The 22,994-nt window shown below is 44.3% G+C and overlaps 1 protein-coding gene across 4 annotated transcripts in view; it reads left to right on the top strand.

Moving 5' to 3' along the window:
- The window catches only part of LOC117066965 (signal transducer and activator of transcription 5B), a 93,895-nt gene that overhangs the window by 46,593 nt on the left and 24,308 nt on the right, over positions 1-22,994 (top strand). For 3 of the 4 annotated variants that reach the window (XM_033182980.1, XM_033182979.1, XM_033182981.1), the window contains exons 2-5: positions 11,903-12,040; positions 17,320-17,476; positions 20,157-20,246; positions 21,797-21,971. In XM_033182980.1, coding sequence (XP_033038871.1) covers positions 11,913-12,040; positions 17,320-17,476; positions 20,157-20,246; positions 21,797-21,971 — 550 coding nt within the window. In that variant the 5' untranslated portion in view covers positions 11,903-11,912. Of the gene's footprint in view, positions 1-11,902; positions 12,041-17,319; positions 17,477-20,156; positions 20,247-21,796; positions 21,972-22,994 lie in introns of those variants that run through there. The other variant, XM_033182983.1, reaches the window with a different exon arrangement.

A 22,994-nucleotide genomic window follows, 5' to 3' on the forward strand; every position in this document is an offset into this window, starting at 1 on the left:
ATGGCACGAGAGAGCCCAGCTTGGATGCTGGTAGCCTACCAGCTGCAGCACAATGCCTCAGAAGTCCAGATTTTTTTTTTTGAGACGGAGTCTCGCTCTGTCGCCCAGGCTGGAGTGCAGTGGCACAATCTCAGCTCACTGCAGGCTCTGCCGCCTCCCAGGTTTATGCCATTCTCCTGCCTCAGCCTCCCTAGAAGCTGGGACTACAGGCGCCCGCCACCACACCTGGCTAATTTTTTTTGTATTTTTAGTAGAGACGGGGTTTCACCGTGTTCGCCAGGATGGTCTTGATCTCCTGACCTCGTGATCCGCCTGCCTCGGCCTCCCAAAGTGCTGGGATTACAGGCGTGAGCCACCGCGCCCGGCAGAAGTCCAGATTTTTATTTACCACCAGGGACAGTTTCACAGTGAGAGTCAAACCTCTGCTCTCATTGCTTTGTTTTTCTTTTTTGGAATTTTTGCCCTTAATTTTGATTTTGAAAAAATTGTAAATGACTGAAAAGTGGAAAGAATAGAACAATGAGTACTCACATATACTTGACCTAGGTTGAGCCAGTGTTCACAGTTGTTAGATTTACTTTCCCACACTCCCCACCACTGTCACTCTTCCGTTTCTCCTTCCAAAGTTAAGTTGTAGACGTCATGACCATTTACCCTCAATTACTTGACAGTGTATCTCTACTCTGAGCAAGGGCATTCTCCTACACAACCTCAATGCCATTGTCACAAGAAATTCAGCAGTGATATAATGTCTAATATATAATGATATAATGGACTTTAGAGCTGTAGATGTTTTCGTTTGTTTTGAGACAGAGCCTCACTCGGTTGCCCACCCTGGAGTGCAAGTGGCGCAATCTCAGCTCGCTACAACTTCCGCCTCCCGGGTTCAAGAGATTCTTGTGCCTCAGCCTTCCGAGTAGCTGCAACTACAGTCGTGCGCCACCACGCCCACCTGATTTTTGTATTTTTAGTAGAGACAGGGTTTCACCATGTTGGCCAGGCTGGTCTTGAACGCTTGACCTCAAGTAATTCGCCGGCCTTGGCTTCCCAAAGTGCTGGGATTACAGGCATGAGCCAGCGCGTCCAGTTGTGTTTTTGTTTTTGAATTACGCTCTTGGTGGTTGTGTCTCTGCAGTCTCCTTTAACCTAGAGCAGTTCCACCTGTTTTGGGTGGGGGTGGGATCATTGATGAGAGTCTCACAATTTGGATTTGTCTGATTGTTTCTTCATGATTTAGTTTGTGTATTCTTTTCAGCAAATCATATCTGGAGGCACATAATGTCAGTTTATCCCATGATTGGGGATGTTTGATCACTCGGTTAAGGTATTGTCCTCCAGATTTATCCATGGAAATGCATCTTTTCCCCTTTGTGAATAATAAGTAATATGTGAGTAGTACTTTGAGACTAAATGTTCTTCCCCAGCAACTGTCACCTGATGGTTTTAGCAGCTGTGATGATCCTTGTCTGAGTCTACTCTCTTTATTTTTGAGATTGTGCATTTTTGGCCAAGACTTTATATCCTATATTTAGATGAGAGTTTTAAATATATGGTAACCTGCTGATTGAAACTTGATTTTTATATTTAGTAAGTAGGTCCTTTTTCTACCTTCTCCTTTCTTCCCTCCCTTACCCTTTTCCCCTCCTCCGTTCTCTGTTCTTCCCATTATAATATGCAATGATTTGGCTGTGACAAAGATTAATGACTGATTGTCTTCCCAGAATATTATCGTCTCTATGTTGCCTGGGCACATTTTTCCTTGTTTGTTTCTTTGTGAGCCAAATGCTTTTATTCTTTCTGTTCTCTTCCCATCTGTTTAATAATATGATTTTTTAAAAAAGAGAATTGGCTTCCTGATTGCATATAAGGTAGTATTTAGAAAAAAAAAATTAAAGAGCAGATGGCTCTGGTATTGACCTACTTCTAAATGTGATTGCCTTCTTACTTGATATTAGTCCCATTTTAATATGAATGAAGTCTTGACCCTTTATTGCTGCTATTGAATATTTTTTCTGTCCCTCAAAATCCCTATATGAGGCTGGGCATGATGGCTCACGCCTGTAATCCCAGCACTTTGGGAGGCCCAGGTGGGTGAGGTCAGGAGTTCAAGACCAGCCTGGCCAACATGGTGAAACCCTGCCTCTAAAAATCCAAAAATTAGCCAGACACAGTGGCACATGCCTGTAATCCCAGCTGCTCAGGAGGCTGAGACAGGAGAATCACTTGAACCGGGGAGGGAGGCAGAGGTTGCAGTGACCTGAGATCGTGCCACTGAACTCCAGCCTGGGTGACACAGTGAGACTCTGTCTCAAAAAAAATAAGAAAAGTACATAGAAAATGGCAGACCACCTTAAGTCCTCAACATGCATGTAGCCTGGTGCAGTGGCACAAGTAAGTGCAGGTTCTCAGGTAGGTCCAGCCCAGATAGTACCCCTTAGTAGTATGGGACCGACCTGGAGCAAGTGGTTCACCTCTTTCTCTTTTAAAAATAGCTTTACTGAGATATAATCACGTACTATAAAATTCACCCTTTGAAGTATATTCTCAGAGTTATACAATTATCACCACTGTCTAAGAACATTTTCATCATCCCCTCAAAAAGCCCATACCCTTTAGCAATCATTCCCCATTTCTCCCTCCCCTCAGCCCTTGGCAACCACCAATTTATTTTCTGTCTCTAGGGATTTGCCTATTCCGGATATTTCATAAAAATGGAATTTACAGTATGTTCCCTTGCATGCCTTTCACTTTACATAGTGATTTCAAGGTCATCCACACTGTAGCATGCGTCAGTACTTCATTCCTTTTTAACGTCTGCATAATATTCTATCTTATTCATTGTATTTATCCATTCCTATCCATATTACCTGTTTATCCTTCGGTGAACATTTGAGTTGTTTCCACTTTGGGGCGATTATGAGGTGATTATGAATAATGCAGCTGTGAACATTTGTGTACCTGTTTTTTGTTTTTTTGTTTTGTTTTGTTTTTGAGACAGAGTCTTGCTCTGCTCGTTCTGTCATCCAGGCTGGAGTGCAGTGGCACAGATCTTGGCTCACTGCAACCTCCGCCTCCCAGATTCAAGCAATTCCCCCTGCCTCAGCCTCCCAAATAGCTAGGATTACAGGCACCCACCACCGTGCCCGGCTCATTTTTAAAAAAATTTTTAGTAGAGATGGTGTTTTGCCATGTTGGCCAGGCTGGTCTTGAACTCCTGACCTCAGGATCCACTCGCCTCAGTCTCCCAAAGGGCTGGGATTACAGGCATGAGCCACTGCGCCCGGTCTGTGTACCCACTTTTTGGGGACACAGGTTTTCAGTTCTCTTAGGCATATACCTAGGAGTGGAACTACTGGAAATGTGGTAACTCTATGTTTACCCTTTTGTAGAATTGCCAGATAGTTTTCGAAAACTATTTCACCACAATACAATTCTACTTAATCTTGATGACCCTCAATTTCCTCATCTATAACGTGGTTGATAACAATAGTGCCTACGTCTGAGGGATTTAGGATTAAGAGTAGATTCATAAAAGCACTTGTTATAAGTAATATAGTAAGTGCTTAGCTAGCTCTTAAATCTGGATGGGGGATAATAATAACACTGATAACTGTTATTTATTTCTCATCCTATTTCTGAAGTTTGTTTTTATTTATTAGATGAATTGGAATGTTTGCTGCTAATAATTCATAAAGCAGTATAATAAATGAAAACTTCAAATTTCATTAGTTGTTTTTTGTACTTTAATTAGTAAAAGTCAGATATGTCCTTGGAAGGAATAGGTAAAGGCATGGCTCCCTGCTGGCTTAGTCTTCTCTGTTCAACATCGTATTGGAAGGAATGGATAGTTTTCTTCTCTCTCTCTTTTTTTTTTTTTTTTTTTTTTTGAGACAGAGTCTTGCTCTGTCACCAGCCTGGAGTGCAGTGGAATGATCTCGGCTCACTGCAACCTCTGCCTCCTGGGTTCAAGCAATTCTTCTGCCTCAGCCTCCTGAGTAGCTGGGACTATAGGAGCATGGCACCACGCCCAGCTAATTTTTGTATTTTTAGTAGAGATAGGTTTTTACCATTTTGGCTAGGATGGTCTCCATCTCTTGACCTCGTGATCCACCCACCTCGGCCTCCCAAAGTGCTGGGATTACAGGCATGAGCCACCGCACCGGGCCTCTTCTTCTTCTTCTTCTTTTTTTTTTAAGAGTTTAGGCTGGGCACCATGGCTCACGCCTGTAATCCCAGCACTTTGGGAGGCCAAGGCGGGTGGATCATGAGGTCAGGAGATCAAGACCATCCTGGCTAACATGGTGAAACCCCGTCTCTACTGAAAATACAAAAAATTAGCCGGGCGTGGTGGTGGGTGCCTGTATTCCCAGCTACTCGGGAGGCTGAGGCAGGAGAATGGCATGAACCTGGGAGGCAGAGCTTGCAGTGAGCCAAGACCAAGCCACTGCACTCCAGCATGGGTGACAGAGCGAGACTCCATCTCAAAAAAAAAAAAAAATAGAGTTTAGTATGCATAAGGCAAAATCAAAGCCTTGCTGTTACTGTACTACCCTCACCCTTCACAATTCTCCATTCTTTCATTCAAAGATAAGAGAACAGACTTCACAGTGCCTTTCCACCACCTCCCAAAAGTACCTGTCTGTAGAAGTCCTTGTGCCAGTGAAATTGATGAAGAAATAGGAATGCCATCTTTTAAAAGGGCCCAGTACGGCCGGGTGCAGTGGCTCATGCCTGTAATCCCAGCACTTAGGGAGGCTGAGGCAGGTGGATCACAAGGTCAGGAGTTCAAGACCAGCCTGGCCAAGATGGTGAAACCCCGTCTCTACTAAAAATACAAAATTCGGCAGGCATGGTGGTGGGCACCTCTAATCCCAGCTACTCAGGAGGCTGAGGCAGATAATTGCTTGAACCCGGGAGGCAGAGGTTGCAGTGAGCCGAGATGGCACCACTGCATTCCAGCCTGGCCAACAGAGCGAGACTCTGCCTCAAAAAAAAAAAAAAGTCCAGGCACAATGGCCCATGCCTGTAATCCCAGCACTTTGCGGGAGGCTGACTTGGGAGAATCACTTGAGTGAGGAGTTTGAGACTGGACTGGGCACCATAGTAAGACCTTGTCTCTACAAAAAAAAAAAAAAAAAAAAAAAGGTTTTTTTTCTTTTATTAGCCAGGTGTGATGGCATGTGCCCACAGTCCCAGCTACTTGAGTGGCTGGGGTAGGAATGTCCCTCAAGCCCAGGAGTTTGAGGCTGTGGTGAACCATGATCACACCACTGCACTCCAGCCTGAGTGATGCAGTAAGACCCTGTCTCGGATGGATGGATGGATGGATGGATGGATGGATGGATGGAAACGTTTATACTGGAGATACTGGTTAAAGAGAAGGATAGCAAGAGCTATTTGTGGAGGATTGATTTTTGGAAAGTCTGTTAAATTGAGTTAAAATTAGAGATAGGAGAGAGAAGCTGGTTTTGTAAGTTTAAGGCAACAGTAAGAACAGTAGTGAGTACTTACAGAGCACCTGCTCTTAGCCAGATGCTGTTTTAGGTATGTACATAAAACTAATTCATTCTTACAGCAGCCCCCTAAGGGGCATAAGTATTATTATTCCCATTGTACAAACAAGAAAACTGAGGCACAGAAAGACTTAATGGGCTGTCTTTGACAGAACCATGTTTAGGTGAGTTCAGCATTATCTCTAAAAGTTTAACCCCAGTTTAGAGACTTTGGCCCTGGGATGGGGAGGTAGGATGGAGAATCGGAATTATAAAATGCTTTAAATTATACACACGAATCCAGTAGACCAAATCTGCTAGATTCATATTATTATATTCATATTATTCATAATATTATTCATATTAATCCCCTACTCCAACCCCACACTAGAATTCACTTGCTGAGTTGGCAGATACACAGTGGGCCTTCTAATGTCATACACTGCTCTCCACTGCAGTTTAGCTAGGGCAAGACCTTGGTCACAGTGTTCTGGAAGTCCTCAGAGAGTGATGTTTTTCTTTGTTATAGTTTATATTTTACTTTTAGAAAGGAAAAGCATCTGAGAAAAGATATTTATGACTGAGACAAAATTATTCCAAATCCCACTCACTTATATCATTTATTTATGTGGTGGACATTCATTTTTATGGCTTTTCAGTAAGCCTGTAACATTATGAGCTATTAGACTTTGAAACTTTTATTAACAAGTGCCTGAGGGCCCAAATGATTTATTTGGCTCTCCAAACCCATGGGTATATCCAGATATATAAGGCTGAGAAGTAGGTGCTTTATGCCTTCAGAAAGTAGTGTTCTGCATCCAAGGCTGTTTTAGGTTGTTCTGAAATGCTTGTGAACACAGAGTGCAACTCATTCGAGCTCAAATAGTTCTTATCTTTGGCCTAAAAATAAGATTGTGAATCCATTTCCCAGTCTTTAGAGAATCCCCTGTGATGGTTTACCAAAGAACAAACCACTTCCCTTGTCTGAACATCACGCACTGAAATTGGAGCTACCCGTAAATAAGCAGAAGAGGGTGGGTCCTGGGGACAGAGGTACAGTCCTTGTGGATGCAGAGTAGCGTTCGATGGCTAGATGAACGCCAGTTAGAGGAATGAATGTCGGTTAGATGAATGCCACTCATGTCAGGCATGTAGACATAGCCTGATAAGGGGGTGAAGTGTTCTGACATATATGAAGAAAAATACTACTTAGCGGCCAGGCATGGTGGCTCATGCCTGTAATCCCAGCACTTTGGGAGGCCAGGCAGGTCACCTGAGGTCAGTAGTTCAAGACCAGCCTGGCCAACATGGTGAAACGCCATCTCTACTAAAAAAAAAAATTAGCCAGGCAGCTGGGCGCGGTGGCTCACGCCTGTAATCCCAGCACTTTGGGAGGCCAAGGTGGGCGGATCATGAAATCAGGAGATTGAGACCATGGTGAAACCCCATCTCTACTAAAAATACAAAAAATTAGCCGGCGTGGTGGCGGGCACCTGTAGTCCCAGCTACACAGGAGGCTGAAGCAGGAGAATGGCGTGAACCCGGGAGGTGGAGCTTGCAGTGAGCCGAGATCACACCACTGTACTCCAGCCTGGGTGACAGAGCGAGACTCCGTCTCAAAAAAAAAAAAAAAATTAGCCAGGCATGGTGGCAGGCGCCTGTAGTCCCAGCTACTCAGGAGGCTGAGGCAGGAGAATCACTTGAACTCAGAAGGCGGAGGCTGCAGTGAGCCGAGATCATGCCACTGCACTCCAGCCTAGGCGACAGAGTGAGACTCCGTCTCAAAAAACAAACAAAAAACCACTACATAGCTTCTAGGTGTTATTCACATAACTGGGAAAACAGTTGGTTTTTTCCTAAATTGGGTATTTAGAATTTTATGATAGTCTCAGTAAGTCATCTCATGTTTCACATATAGATAATTTTCAGTTTAAGAGTAAAATAAAAATGACTCTGTACTAGTTAGTGTACTTTTATTTTATACTTTTGAATAGCAGTGAGCAGAATCTACTCTCCAACTCTATCAAAGCACTTATGTGTAGTGAAACTATATTGTATTTATCAAAATAAGGTGATTGCCACTTGGTATTTACCAGCTATTATCCTTCAAATGGCATGCTATTTTAGAAAATAATTATTATGGCATGTTCACAACTAGAATCGTAAAAATATTCTGACAGATTCTAAGAGCTCAGCATTCTACTCTTTGATGAAAACTAAGAAATAATCTAAAATTTAAGGCAATATAGAGTGACATTTTTTAATACCCCTACATGTATGATATATCACCACAGTATTTCTTTCCTAAAACAGTAATAGGCTCCTAAATATACTTGACCAGCAGGGCATGTTAAATATTTGTTTATGTATTCGCTCCACAAGTATTTTTTGAACACTTTTCATGGGCAAGCCACCATACTAGACACTGGGGACACAGTCTTGAATAAGATGTGCTCCTGGCTGAGCGTGGTGGCTCACGCCTGTAATCCCAGCACTTTGGGAGGCCGAAGAGGGCAGATCACGAGGTCAGGAGGTCAAGACCATCCTGGCCAACATGGTGAAACCCCATCTCTACTAAAAATACAAAACTTAGCTGGGTGTGGCAGTGTGTGCCTGTAGTCCCAGCTACTCAGGAGGCTGAGGCAGGAGAATCACTTGAACCCAGGAGGCAAAGGCTGCAGTGAGCTGAGATTGCTGCACTCCAGCCTGGGCGACAAAGCGAGACTCCGTCTCAAAAAATAATAGTAATAATAATAATCAATTAAATAATTGATTATTTACATGGAAATCTGTTCTGTTTTCATGCCTTGGTATTTCATACTGGTATATTGTTCTATTGTAACTTTGAAAAGAGCCAATGGAGTTGGTCAAATTGTGTGTATACATTTATTTATGCAATAAAAAAATTATGATGCTTATGTGCCAGGTACTGTTCTAGACCCAGGAGAAAGCATGGTGAACAAAACAAAGTCATTGTGTTCATGGTGATTTCACCCTGGTGGGAAGTGAGTAAGCAAATATATGATCAATATCAGGAATTGATAAATGATAAGAAGAAAAATAAAGCAGATTAAGAGGATAGAGAGTGACCAGAATGCCATTTTATTTGAGTGGGCTAGGAAGGAGTCTCTGGGGAGATAAAAGTTTTCATAGCTTTCCTTCTTTTGTCTCTTGAGTCATTTCACTGAATGAATGCAGATGCAAGAGAATGTTTGTATCTGTTGGTATCACTCACATATTCATTGAGAGCTATGGTGAGGTCCTACTTCTTATTCTTCACTACTTAGGAAGATTAACACCTGAATTCTTCTCTTCATTCTTTTATCACTCTTCCATATACTTAAGTGCGTAAGCACCTTCATTCATCCATCCCTTATATAATTTTTTTTCTTGAGACAAAATCTGGCTCTGTCGCCCAGGCTGGAGTGTAGTGACGTAATCTTGGCTCACTGCCACCTCTGCCTCCCAGGTTCAAGCCAGTCTCCTGCCTCAGCCTCCTGAGTAACTGGGACTACAGACACATGCCACCACACCTGACTAGTTGTTTTGTATTATTATGACGGGGGTTTTGCCATGTTGGCCAGGCAGGACCCGAACTCCTGACCTCAGGTGATCCGCCCACCTCAGCCTCCCGAAGTGCTGGAATTACAAGTGTGAGCCACCATGCCTGGCCATCCGTTCCTTATCCTTCATCCAAAAATCATGATTTGGTATCTGTTCTAGTTTTCCAAAATCTTACGATATGATTTATTTGATTAAAAAATATATTGAGCAGTTAAGTGACTTCCAGTGTTTAATTATAAAATGGAATTGCTTCTGGAGAGAGCTGTTTTATCTAAGTGTTTTGGTGAACTCACAGCCACTGAAATTTGATGTCTTGGGTCAAATTGGGTCTTACAGTGATCCCAGCCTTAATGCCTAAAAGCCCTAAATAAAATTACACACTTCTCAAGTGTTCTATAGCATTGCACAAGTCTAAAATAGATAACTGGCACTCCCCTACACCTCATCATTGCCTAACTGACTTGTCCCATAAATAGCTCAGTGTTATGTGATCAGACAACTACAACTAACAGAAGAGATTTTTGCTTCCTAACACACTTGTGCAGTCTCTGGTAGTAAACAAAATCCAAGTCCAAGTCGCCAGCCCCTAACTGTAACCTAGTTCTTAGGAGAATTGTGCAAATCAGTAGCCAAATCATGTGGGATGGAATTCAAGATAACCCTGCCTTATACCAAACTGTACATTATGGAAAATAGTGTTAGAGCAAGATTCATTTTCAGTCCTTATAGTTACTTGAAGTCCCTTTGCAGTCTACCCAAATGTTTCTGCCCTAATCTGGTCAAACCCAAAGAGTGTCTGCCAAATGAGTTAAAAATTGTCAGGTGAGTCTGAGGGGGCACCATGGTAGTTTCATAAAGCCCCCCCCTTTTTTTTTTTAAAATCAAGAGCATGTTAAAAAAAGAAACTACTTGCTGGGGCAGTGACTCAGCCTGTAATCCCAGCACTTTGGGAGGCCGAGGTGGGAGGATCACAAGGTCAGGAGATCGAGACCATCCTGGCTAACACAGTGAAACCCTGTCTCCACTAAAAATACAAAAAATTAGCCGGGCGTGGTGGCGGGCGCCTGTAGTCCCAGCTACTCAGGAGGCTGAGGCAGGAGAATGGCATGAACCCGGGAGGCAGAGCTTGCAGTGAGCCGAGATCATGCCACTGCACTCCAGCCTGGGCAACAGAGCGAGACTCCGTCTCAGAAAAAAAAAAAATAAAGAGACTACCTGCTATTGGAGCATAATAGTTCATATTTCTAACTCTTAGGTGGAATGTATTGTTTTTGTGTCTGAAAGATTTGTAAATGCTATAATTTCACAGAACATTGCTTCGTAAATTCCTTAGCAGTAACTCAGAACCTTGTGGCATTTTTTCCACATAAATCTGTGCTCTGTGTGTGCAAAGCATTGCTGCTTAGGTAACCAGTGATAATGCATAGGGTTTAGTCCATGCTTTAGATACTTTCACTTTTCTTTTACTGGGCTTTTTCAAAATGGCATATGTTTATTATATTTCTGAAGTCAAAATAACAAATCTAAAACAAGTGATTTAAAAAAAAAAAATCTCTCAGCTGGGCACAGTGGCTCACACCTGTAATCCCAGCCCTTTGGGAGGCTGAGGTGGATCACTTGAGGTCAGGAGTTCGAGACTGTCCTGGCCAACATGGTGAAACCCCATCTCTACTAAAAATACAAAAATTAGCTGGGTGTGGTGGTGCACACCTGTAATCTCAGCTACTTGGGAGGCTGAGGCAGTAGAATTGCTTGAACCTGGGAGGCGGAGGTTGCAGTGAGCCAGATCGTGCCACTGCCCTCCAGCCTGGGTGACAGAGCAAGACTCTGTCTCAAAAAAAAAAAAAAAAACCTCTCCGTTAATTATTTATTACTGTTGAAATGCTGCTTACCATGGCTGACAATTTTGAACAAAAGTAAAGAATATGTCTACGATGTCAAAGTTAGCAATTCTTTCCCTAATACTCCTTTTGTACTTTTGCTTATAAGACCTTAGTACGTTTCATAGTCAGAGCTTCATAGACCCAACTGTGTATCTTTCCATGGCCAGGCCGAGTGTCTACATTTTGAAAACATTTTAAAGTTAAAATCAAGAATACTGTCTTTAAAGAGTCTATCAAAAGGGCTAAAAACATTTACTTTGGCCGAGCATGGTGGCTCATGCCTGTAATCCCAGCACTTTAGGAGGCTGAGGTGGGAGGATCACTTAAGGTCAGGAGTTCGAGACCAGCCCGACCAACACAGTGAAGCCCCATCTCTACTAAAAATACAAAAATTAACCGAGCATGGTAATGCACGCCTATAATCCCAGCTACTCAGGAGGCGGAGACAGGAGAATCGCTTGAACTGGGGAGGCGGAGGTTGTAGTGAGCCAAGATTGTGCCACTGCACTCCAGCCTGGGCGGCAGAGCAAGACTGTCTCAAAAAAATAAAAATAAATAATAAAAGGCTGGGCGCGGTGGCTCATGCCTGTAATCCCAGCACTTTGGGAGGCCGAGGCGGGCGGATCACAAGGTCAGGAGATCGAGACCATGGTGAAACCCCGTCTCTACTAAAAATACAAAAAATTAGCCGGGCGCGGTTGCAGGCGCCTGTAGTCCCGGCTACTCGGGAGGCTGAGGCAGGAGAATGGTGTGAACCCGGGAGGCGGAGCTTGCAGTGAGCCGAGATCGCGCCACTGCACTCCAGCCTGGGAGACAGAGCGAGACTCTGCCTCAAAAAAAATAAAAATAAAAAAAAAAATAATAAAAACATTTACCTTGGTAACTATGTGAATATTTACTCTAGTGGATGTAAGGGGGAAAATAAAGAAAAAACACCGAAAGCACTGATTGTTTGTTCAACAGATTGTAAACCATGGCTGTGTGGATACAAGCTCAGCAGCTCCAAGGAGAAGCCCTTCATCAGATGCAAGCGTTATATGGCCAGCATTTTCCCATTGAGGTGCGGCATTATTTATCCCAGTGGATTGAAAGCCAAGCCTGGTAGGTGAACAAGGATGTTTGCATCATATTTTGTGAAACACAAGCGTTTGGTTAGAAAGTTGTCATGATGGCAACTTTCAAAGCTGTATTTTTAAACATTTTTAAATGTGATCCATAAAAAGGTATTTTTAAAAATTTTTCTTTTTATACATGAAAAGTATTTAACCCCATCTTAGATTGAAGGGATGGAATAACTCTTGGGATTTTTAAAATCGGATTTGTTCCCTTTAATAGTAAATACTGTCTAAAAGCATTAGAATATTACTGCTAATAAAGAGCAGTCAACAAATATGTTTCGAGTGCCCATAGGATGCCTAGCAGTGTCCTAAGTAGTAGAATTTGTATGAAAAAAATTAAAGCCCAACCTTGTGTTGTAATCCCAACACTTTGGGAGGCCAAGGCAGGTGTATTGCTTGAGCCCAGGAGTTCAAGGAAGGCCTGAGCAACATATCAAAACCCTGTCTTTGTACAAAATACAAAAATTAGCCAGGTGTGGTGGTGTGCACCTGTAGTACCAGCTGCTCGGGAGGCTGAGGTGGGAGGGTCACTTGAGCCTGCGAGGCAGAGGTTGCCGTAACTCATGATCACACCAGTGCACACAGAGCAAGACCCTGTCTCAAAACAAACAAACAAACAAACAAACAAAATTAAAGCCCTCATCTCCAAATAATTCAGTGTTTCACTGGACGTGGTGGTGCACATCTGTAATCCCAGCTACCCAGAATGCTGAGGTGGGAGGATTGCTTGACCCCAGCAGTTTGAGGCCAGCCTAGGCAACATAGCGAGATCCGATGTCAAAAAAAAAATAATAATTTAGTGTTTAATGGGGCAGATAGGTGTGAATATGCATATAATTTAATTATAATTTATTATAGTTTATTTTATTAAATGTAAATTATTTTACATTTCTTAATAAATTTACATCTAACAAAAAACTAAAAATAATTTAACAGTGGAGACATTGGTGTTTTTAATTTATATGTATTTTATATATACACATAAAGACTAAAAGAGGCCGGGCGCGGTGGCTCAAGCCTGTAATCCCAGCACTTTGGGAGGCCGAGACGGGCGGATCACGAGGTCAGGAGATCGAGACCATCCTGGCTAACCCGGTGAAACCCCGTCTCTACTAAAAAATACAAAAAACTAGCCGGGCGACGTGGCGGGCGCCTGTAGTCCCAGCTACTCGGGAGGCTGAGGCAGGAGAATGGCGTAAACCCAGGAGGCGGAGCTTGCAGTGAGCTGAGATCCGGCCACTGCACTCCAGCCTGGGTGGCAGAGCGAGACTCCGTCTCAAAAAAAAAAAAAAAAAAAAGACTGAAAGAAAATTAGGTGGGTGTTGTGGCTCATGCCTGTAATCCCAGCACTTTGGGAGGCTGAGGCAGGCAGATCACTTGAGGCCAGGAGTTCTGAGACAAGCCTGGCCAACACGGCAAAATTCCGTCTCTACTGAAAATACAAAAAATTAGCTGGGCGTGGTGACGGGTCGCTGTAATCCCAGCTACTCCAGACGGAGGCTAAAGCACGAGAATCGCTTGAACCCGGGAGGCAGAGATTGCAGTGAGCCGAGATCACACCACTGCACTCCAGCCTGGGCAGCAGAGTGAGATTGCCTTTTAAAAAAAAAAAAAAAAAAACACTAAACGAAAATATACCAAATGTTAACACTAATTACATTCTGGTGGTAGATTTGACAAGCATTTTAATTTTTCTTTATTTTCCAGATTACTGATTACATACTTGGGGGAGGGGAGAGTTGTTTTAAATTTCTTTTAGAATTAGTACAGTGCAGTCGACTAACCGTGCAGGTTTTTAATTGGTATCATTATTACACACCAGGCAGCAGGATGTACACTGCTCTGCTCAGGGTCTGGGAGCTTGCTGCTTAGTTACAGTCTGTCAGTCGATCTGGCATATTCATTTGATATTTCAAGCCTCACCGTCTTAGCCAGAGGTCCTCTTTGACAGTCCCTCAGAGAAGCCAGCTTTGATGCTGCTATTTGCAGAGGGCCATATACCTACCTGTCAGTAATGTTGCCTTAGAATAATCGCAATGAGTGTTAGTAGCAAATTTCCGTCCAGAAACTAAAGATCACCAAAGAAAGGCAATTTTCTAGGCAATTAAAAAAAATTCAGCTTCATGTAATTAAGTGAGGGGAAAAAAATGAGTTAACTATGAGAATGTCAGCTGTACCTTGTTTAGTGCTTTCCACTCCCTTTTCATTTTCTCTCCTGTTTTCCTAATTTGGAGGATTTAGAAAAACATGAGTAGGAAGTTTCTGTTAATTTCAGATTTCACTTAGCAGAGTTCCCGTTTGGTGTTCTCACTGAATGAATTAAAAGACTTGTGTTGATATTAAGGAAAACTTGAAATTTTTTTAGCTTTGGTTTTCTTAAGAATATAAAGATTTTAATGAAGAATCTTCAATTCTTTTTTTCTTTTTTTTTTGGAGACAGAGTCTCCCTCTGTCACCAGGCTGCAGTGGCTTGATTTCGGCTCCCTGCAACCTCTGCCTCCTAGGTTCAAGCCTTTCTCCTGCCTCAGCTTTCTAAATAGCTGGGATTACAGGTGCCTGCCACCACACCAGGCTAATTTTTGTATTTTTAATAGAGACGGAGTTTCACCATATTGACCAGGCTGGTCTCTTAACTCCTGACCTTGTGATCCGCCCGCTTTGGCCTCCCAAAGTGCTGAGATTCCAAGCGTGAGCCACCGGGCCCAGCCAAATCTTCAGTTCTTTATGTTTAAGCCATCTAAGCAAGTCTTTTTTTAACAGAGAATTAAGGTTTCAAGTAAAGAACCAATACGTGACTTCTATGAGTTTTGCTTAGAGACTGGATCCTCTCAAGAGTGGGTTCCTGGCTGGGTGTGGTGGCTCATGCCTATAATCCCAGCACTTTGGGAGGCTGAGGCGGGTGGATCACTTGAGATCAGGAGTTTGAGACCAGCCTGGCTAACATGATAAAACCCCGTCTTTGTTAAAAATATAAAAATTGGCCAGGCGCGGTGGCTCAAGCCTGTAATCCCAGCACTTTGGGAGGCCGAGACGGGCGGATCACGAGGTCAGGAGATCGAGACCATCCTGGCTAACACGGTGAAACCCCGTCTCTACTAAAAAATACAAAAAACTAGCCGGGCGAGGTGGCGGGCGCCTGTAGTCCCAGCTACTCGGGAGGCTGAGGCAGGAGAACGGCGTAAACCTGGGAGGTGGAGCTTGCAGTGAGCTGAGATCTGGCCACTGCACTCCAGCCCAGGCGACAGAGCGAGACTCTGTCTCAAAAAAAAAAAGAAAAAAAAAAAAAATATATATATATATATATAAAAATTAGCCGGGCGTGGTGGTGCATGCCTGTAATTCCAGCTACTTGGGAGGCTAAGACAGGAGAATCACTTGAACCTGGGAGGCAGAGGTTGCAGTGAGCTGAGATCGTGTTACTGCATCCCAGCCTAGGCGACAGAGTGAGACTTCATCTCAAAAAAAAAAGAGTTGGTTTCCAGACCAGGGGCATTGTTGCCAGTTGAAACAGAGGTACAGGTACAGGGCTGCCCTCATTCCTTCCAGCCTTTCATTTAATACATATTCTATTTAATACATAGGGCACACATATTTAAAATCTGACTTGCTTTAACTGCCTTCTCAAGGTGCAGATTAGGGTGTACTATTTGATGGAGTATGGTATCACTGCTTTGTTTGTTTTGTTTTGTTTTGTTTTTGTAGAGACAGAGTCTTGCTGTGTTGCCCACGCTGGAGTGCAGTGGCACGATCTTGGCTCACTGCAACCTCCACCTCCCAGGTTCAAGCAGTTCTCCTGCCTCAGCCTCCCAAGTAGCTGGGATTACAGGCACACGCTGCTATGCCCGGCTAATTTCTTTTGTATTTTAGTAGAGACGGGGTTTCACTGTGTTGCCCAGGCTGGTCTCCAACTCCTGAGCTCAGGCAATCAGCCTATCTCAGCCTCCCAAAGTGCTAGGATTACAGGCGTGAGCCACCACACTGGGCCGGTATCACTGTCTTGATACACCTGTTGGTGCCTCTTTTTGAAATTAGTTGCTATCTTCAGGGATTTAGGGATGGCAGAGCCTTTTAGCTACCACTATCTTGTTTGGCTGCAGACCCAGTCAGCAGTTATTGAATGTTATTTCAGTCTGACAGCTGTTTGGTTTCTTCAGTGACTAAGTAATTTGGTACTTTCCAGTGTCAATTGTTGCCTAAGTTGGCCGGGCGCAGTGGCTCAAGCCTGTAATCCCAGCACTTTGGGAGGCCGAGGCGGGCGGATCACGAGGTCAGGAGATCGAGACCATCCTGGCTAACATGGTGAAACCCCATCTCTACTAAAAAAATACAAAAAACTAGCCGGGTGAGGTGGCGGGCGCCTGTAGTCCCAGCTACTCAGAGGCTGAGGCAGGAGAATGGCGTAAACCCGGGAGGCGGAGCTTGCAGTGAGCTGAGATCTGGCCACTGCACTCCAGCCTGGGCGACAGAGCGAGACTCCGTCTCAAAAAAAAAAATAAAAAAAATAAAAAATTGTTGCCTAAGTTGTAGAAGAAAGAAAGAAAGAAAAAAGGAAAGAAAGAAAGGAGGGAGGGAGACCATCCAAATCCCTGTCATCAGTTTAATAGCTCGAAATCAGTGCAGAGTCTGTAGCGTGGTTTCCTTTGTTTACCGGAGAAGTTGGCATTGCCTTCAGGTCCTGGGTCTGCAACTAGTGATATGTCTGACTCGTATAAATGCTTGTAGGCACTATCTGCCTGAATGTCTCATTTCCAGGGCTTCTTAGAAGTAGCAATAACTTCTTTCACCTATCTCTACCTAAGAAACCTGCAGATACCAAACTCCTTGAGGCTGGAAAGGACATGTAGAAGAAGAGTCTTGGCCTTGTGCCTCCTTTCCACCCGTGAGGGGTAACTATAAATAGGAAATTATCCAAGTCCTTATTTCCTTCAGAGTACACAGAACCCTTTCCTTTTCCTTGCATTTCTCAGAGCAAATAGCATAAGCACCAAGCATATCATTGAGAGAAAGGAGGAAGGGCAGCACATTGTTAAAAAATTTTTTTTTAAAAAAAGAATGAAAGCTACAGTATAATCCAACTATTTAGTAACTTACAAATAGATTAATGTAGGTATTGAGTCCATTTCTGTCGGGCTGTTTCTTAAAATTTGCAGTGAGCATTAAAAAAATCACTTTAGTTGAAGAAAAAGTGGGATGTGTTGAGGCTGCATTTATACAGGCTCATGTGCATGTATGTATACAGATTATGTAATTTTTTTCCCCTAGGGACTCAATAGATCTTGATAATCCACAGGAGAACATTAAGGCCACCCAGCTCCTGGAGGGCCTGGTGCAGGAGCTGCAGAAGAAGGCGGAGCACCAAGTGGGGGAAGATGGGTTTTTACTGAAGATCAAGCTGGGGCACTACGCCACGCAGCTCCAGGTGGGTGTGGGCTCTGGGGTCACACTTAATTATCTTCCCTCGGGGGTCTTCTTCCTGTAGAGACTTTCTTTCTCTCCTTCAGTCCAGTATTGTTGAGTTATATGTACATGCATAAGGTTCTTGTTGTTTGGTTTTGGTCTTTTTTTTTTTTTTTTCACTTTTTATTTGAGAATAATTTCAAACTTCCAGAAAGTTACGAGAATCATACAAAGATTCCCCACATATGCCTATATTCACCTATTGTTGACTTTTATGTTGTCATATACTCCTCGCTGTCTCTACACACACACGTTTTTCAGTCACTGGAGAGTAAGTTGCATACCTTGTGTCCCTGCACCAGGAAGAACCTCTGTGCATTTTATTTTTTCTATTTTTATTTATTTATGTATTTATTTTTGAGACGGCGTCTTGCTCTGTCACCCAGGCTGGAGTGCAGTAGAGCGATCTCAGCTCACTGCAACCTCCGCCTCCTGGGTTCAAGTGATTCTCCTGCCTTAGCCTACCAAGTAGCTGGGATTACAGGCTCCCGCCACCATGCCTGGCAATTTTTTTTTTTTTTTTTTGTATTTTTAGTAGAGACGGGGTTTTGCCATGTAAGCCACGATGGTCTTGAACTCCTGAACTCCTGACCGCAGGTGATCCGCACCTCAGCCTCCCTAAGTGTTGGGATTATAGGCATGTGCCACCATGCCCGGTCCCTCTGTGCGTTGTCTTTTTTTATTTTTTGAGTTGGAGTTTCACTCTTGTTGCCCAGGCTGGAGTGCAGTGGCATAGTCTCAGCTCACCGCAACCTCTGCCTCCTGGGTTGAAGTGATTCTCCTGCCTCAGCCTCCTGAGTAGCTGGGACTACAGGTGCATGCCACCACGCCCGTCTAATTTTTGTATTTTTAGTAGAGATGGGGTTTCTCCATGTTGCTCAGGCTGGTTTTGAACTCCCGTCCTCAGGTGATCTGCCTGCCTTGGCCTCCCAAAGTGCTGGGATTACAGGCGTGAGCCACTTTGCCCAGCCCCTCTGTGCATTTTCTAAGAATGAACCTTGTCTTGCATGGTTATAATAGACTGATCAACTCCACTAAATTTAGCATTGATATAATACTTCTAGGTACTCTTTTGGATTTCCATTTTGTCACCTAACTCAAACATGCCCTTTAGGGTATTTTCCCGCTGCAGCCAAGAATCCAGTCCAAGACCACATACTGCATCTAGTCATCATGCCTCTTTAATCTCCTTTAATCTGGAACCATTTGGAACCTTACTTTGTCTTTCATTACATTGACATTTTAAAATAATTAATGTAGGCTGGGTGTAGTGGCTCACACCTGTAATCCGAGCAGTTTGGGTGGCCAAGGCGGGTGAATCATCTGAGGTCAGGAGTTCAAGACCAGCCTGGCCAACATGGTGAAACCCCGTCTCTACTAAAAATACAGAAATTAACTGGGTGCGGTGGTGGACACCTGTAATCTCAGCTACTCAGGAGGCTGAGGCAGGAGAATCGCTTAAACCTGGGAGGCGGGTTTAAGTGAGCCAAGACCATGCCATTGCACTCCAGCCTGGGTGACAAGAGCGAAATTCCATCTCAAAAAATAATAATAATAATTCATGTACCCCCTGCTTTTTAAAGATAAAATGTTCCTCATTTGGGGTTTGTCTGATGTTTCCTCATGATTACGTTAATGTTGCACATCTCTGAGCCGACTTTTAAATATAGTTGACTGTCCACGTCCGTGGGTTCTGCATCCTCCAATTCTACCAACCGCAGCTCAGAAATACTCAGGAAAAGAAAAAAAGTAACAATACAACGATTTTAAAAATACAAACAAAGATATGACAGAACACCTATTTACATAGCATTTCCTTTGTGTTAGATAGTATAAGCAATCTATAGGTGGTTTAAAGTGTATGGGAGGATTGCATGGGTTCTATGCAAAATGATGCCATTTTATATAAGGAACTTGAGCATCTGCAGATTTTGGTATCCAAGAGGGTCTTGGAACCAGCCCCCACAGATACCAAGGGACAACTGTAGGTGACGTTGTGTCCTTCTCGGGTATCACATCCAGACAGGCAGTGTCCCTCGTCCCCTCATTGGTGGTAGTAGTTTTGATTGCCCAGTTGAGGGTGGTGTCCAGTGTCTCCTCTGGCGAGGCTTTTAAAACTTATTTATTCCATTTTTAAGAATGTTCCCCAGACACTTTAGGCAAATTAAGATGCAAAAAATAAAACAGCACTTTGGGAGGCCAAGGCCGGTGGATACCTGAGGTCAGGAGTTTGAGACCAGCCTGGCCAACATGGTGAAACTCCATCTCTACTAAAAAGACAAAACTTAGCCAGGCATGGTGTCGGGCGCCTGTAATCCCAGCTACTCAGAAGGCTAAGGCAGGAGAATCGCTTGAACCCGGGAGGTAGAGGTTGCAGTGGGCCGAGGCTGTGCCACTGCACTCCAGCCTAGGCAACAGAGTGAGACTCAGTCTCAAAATAAAAAGGAAAAAAGAAGTAAAACAGTCTTACCTTTTCACTGTAATTGGGTTTCCATGATGTGCCTTCTTATTCCTGTTGGTATTGGAGGAACAGTGTCTCCTGTGATTCAGGAGGTCCCTCAGGAGGCTCCCCATCCTGAGGCATGGTTAGAGCCCACAGTGTGGAATGGCACAAATTGATGTCTGCTGTCGGATTCTTTCAGAACACGTATGACCGCTGCCCCATGGAGCTGGTCCGCTGCATCCGCCATATATTGTACAATGAGCAGAGATTGGTCCGAGAAGCCAACAATGTGAGTGTCCCATACATGTGGGGAGGGCAGTCGGGAAGTCTCTTCTTACCCACCTCCCTCTGGACCCACCTTTGTCAAGGTGACTCAAGGTGCACTACTAGTGTCTCTTTAAAGAGCATCATCCTGGCCGGGCGCGGTGGCTCAAGCCTGTAATCCCAGCACTTTGGGAGGCCGAGACGGGCGGATCACGAGGTCAGGAGATCGAGACCATCCTGGCTAACACGGTGAAACCCCGTCTCTACTAAAAATACAAAAAACTAGCCGGGCGAGGTGGCGGGCGCCTGTAGTCCCAGCTACTCCGGAGGCTGAGGCGGAGAATGGCATAAACCCGGGAGGCGGAGCTTGCAGTGAGCTGAGATCCGGCCTCTGCACTCCAGCCCGGGCGAAAGAGCGAGACTCCGTCTCAAAAAAAATAAAAAAAAAAAAAAAGAGCATCATCCTAATGGGCACAAAAGAAATAGGAGATGTGACTGAGTGCAGCCCAGCACTTTGGGAGGCTGAGGCAGGCACATTGCCTGAGCCCAGGAGTTCGAGAGCACCCTGGGTAACATGGTGAAACCCTGTCTCTAACAAAAATACAAAAAAAAAATTAGCTGGGCACGGTGGCACATGCCTGTAGTCTTGACTGTTCGGAAAGCTGAAGTGGGAAGATCCCTTGAGCCCAGGAGGTAAAGGCTGCAGTGAGCCATGATCGTACCCCTGCACTCATGGGTGATGGAATGAGACCCTGTCTCAAAAAAAAGGGAAAAAGAAAAGAAATAGAAGATATGGTGTCGGATCTTAACTTATTTATAACCTTGATGAGATTGCAACCACAAAACAATATGAACAAGTGCAAAGTAATTCAACCTCAAGTGAGTAATTTTTTAGTAAAGGCATGCTCATATTCAGGTGAGAATACTTAGGAAAGACTTTTCCCTAGCCCTGAATCAGGTGTGGAAGGAATTGTCTGACCAGGTCACTTACAGGGCTGGGTCCACAGAGATCTTGTTTATGCCTCCCCCATCACTTCATCCGGGGGTCTCCAGGACGCCTGTGAGAGGTCTGGCCTCTTCCACGGTGGAAGCAAATGATTCCATCATGAGAATATCTTGAGTGAGGACACAGATGACGTGTGTTCACATGGCCCTGCTCCCCATGGCTTCCCTAATGCTTAATGCCGTCCTTGCATTGGGTCAGTGAGTGGAAGAGGAATCACTCCACCTCTTCATTAGTAGGAAAACCCACGTGACACTGGAACAGGTTATGGTCTAGTCTCTCCAAAGGTAATTCAATGGACCCCGTTTAGGATACTCTGGTGGAGGTCAGATCTGAAATGGAAGCTTCTCCCATGCTTTGTGATCTGAACCGTGGTCTGTCTGCTCGTGTTTCTCACTTCTCCAGCTCCACCCTGTGTCTCACAGATGACGTTTGCTATTCCTCCCGACTCAAAATTTACCTTTTGGGGTCTTAGCCCAGTTGCAGGAGCTGGCATAGGCTTTTCCTGGGGATTAAGGCCTCAGGCTTCCTCCCATTCCCACTACCTTGCACTGCCCCCCATCTGTTCCCAGGGTAGTTCTCCAGCTGGAAGCCTTGCTGACGCCATGTCCCAGAAACACCTCCAGATCAACCAGACGTTTGAGGAGCTGCGACTGGTCACACAGGACACAGAGAATGAGCTGAAGAAGCTGCAGCAGACTCAGGAGTACTTCATCATCCAGTACCAGGAGAGCCTGAGGATCCAAGGTGGGGTGCAGTGGAGGCACAGTGTGCATCCTGAGGGTGGGCGTGGGGACTGGAAAGCAGCACCAGTGGGGTTGGGAGAAAGCCCATTTTCCATTCGGAGGCAGCAACCTTTCTCTGAGTAGCCGGGGTTTATTTGCATTGAAGACAGTACTGAGAGGATGAGATTTAGGAAGGGGAGATGGCAGGGCGCCTGCCCTTGAGTGCGTGTCTCGCTCAGGTCCCCACATCCAGGAAGCTTCTGAGCTGCCACGGAAGACATTTCCTCTTTTGAGAAGGAGCTCACAGTCTAAATAAACACTAGCAGGCAATACTTTTGTATATAGTAGGCATATTGTAAGTGGAGCGTTACTGAAATGATAAATAGAAATTATATAATTACATGTTTAAAAAATTTTCTGGCTGGGCACAGTGGCTCACGCCTGTAATCCCAGCACTTTGGGATGGTGAGGCGGGTGGATCACCTGAGGTCAGGAGTTCGAGACCAGCCTAGCCAACATGGTGAAATTCTATCTCTACTAAAAATACAAAATTAGCTGGGCATGGTGGCACATGCATGTAATCCCAGCTACTTGGGAGGCTGAGGCACGAGAATCTCTTGAACCCGGGAGGCGGAGGTTGCAGTGAGCGAAGATATCACCATTGCACTCCAGCCTGAGTAAAAAGAGCAGAACTCTGTCTCAAAAAAAAAAAAAAAAAAATTATAAGCTGGGAGTGGTTTTGCACACCTGCAATCCTGGTGCTTTGGGAGGCCAAGGCAGGAGGATCACTTGAGGCCAGTAGTTTCAGACTAGCTTAGGCAACATAGTAAGACCCTATCTCTAAGGAGGAAAAGAAATCTTTCTAAGCAGGGACGTGTAAGTACTAAGGACCTGTATTTGTAGTAACTGATTTCTAATGTTCTGTGCAGTTATTCACAAAGGTCCTCCTGGAATAGAGTACACTTAACGCCCCTTAGGCAGCCCTTATGGACAAAGCTCCCCTAGCCTGGTATAAATCCTGCTTAGTACTTAGAGCACAAAGAGC

The sequence above is a fragment of the Trachypithecus francoisi genome, unplaced genomic scaffold (assembly GCF_009764315.1).
Source record: "Trachypithecus francoisi isolate TF-2019V2 unplaced genomic scaffold, Tfra_2.0 Lachesis_group20, whole genome shotgun sequence".
In the NCBI taxonomy this organism is placed as follows: domain Eukaryota; kingdom Metazoa; phylum Chordata; class Mammalia; order Primates; family Cercopithecidae; genus Trachypithecus; species Trachypithecus francoisi.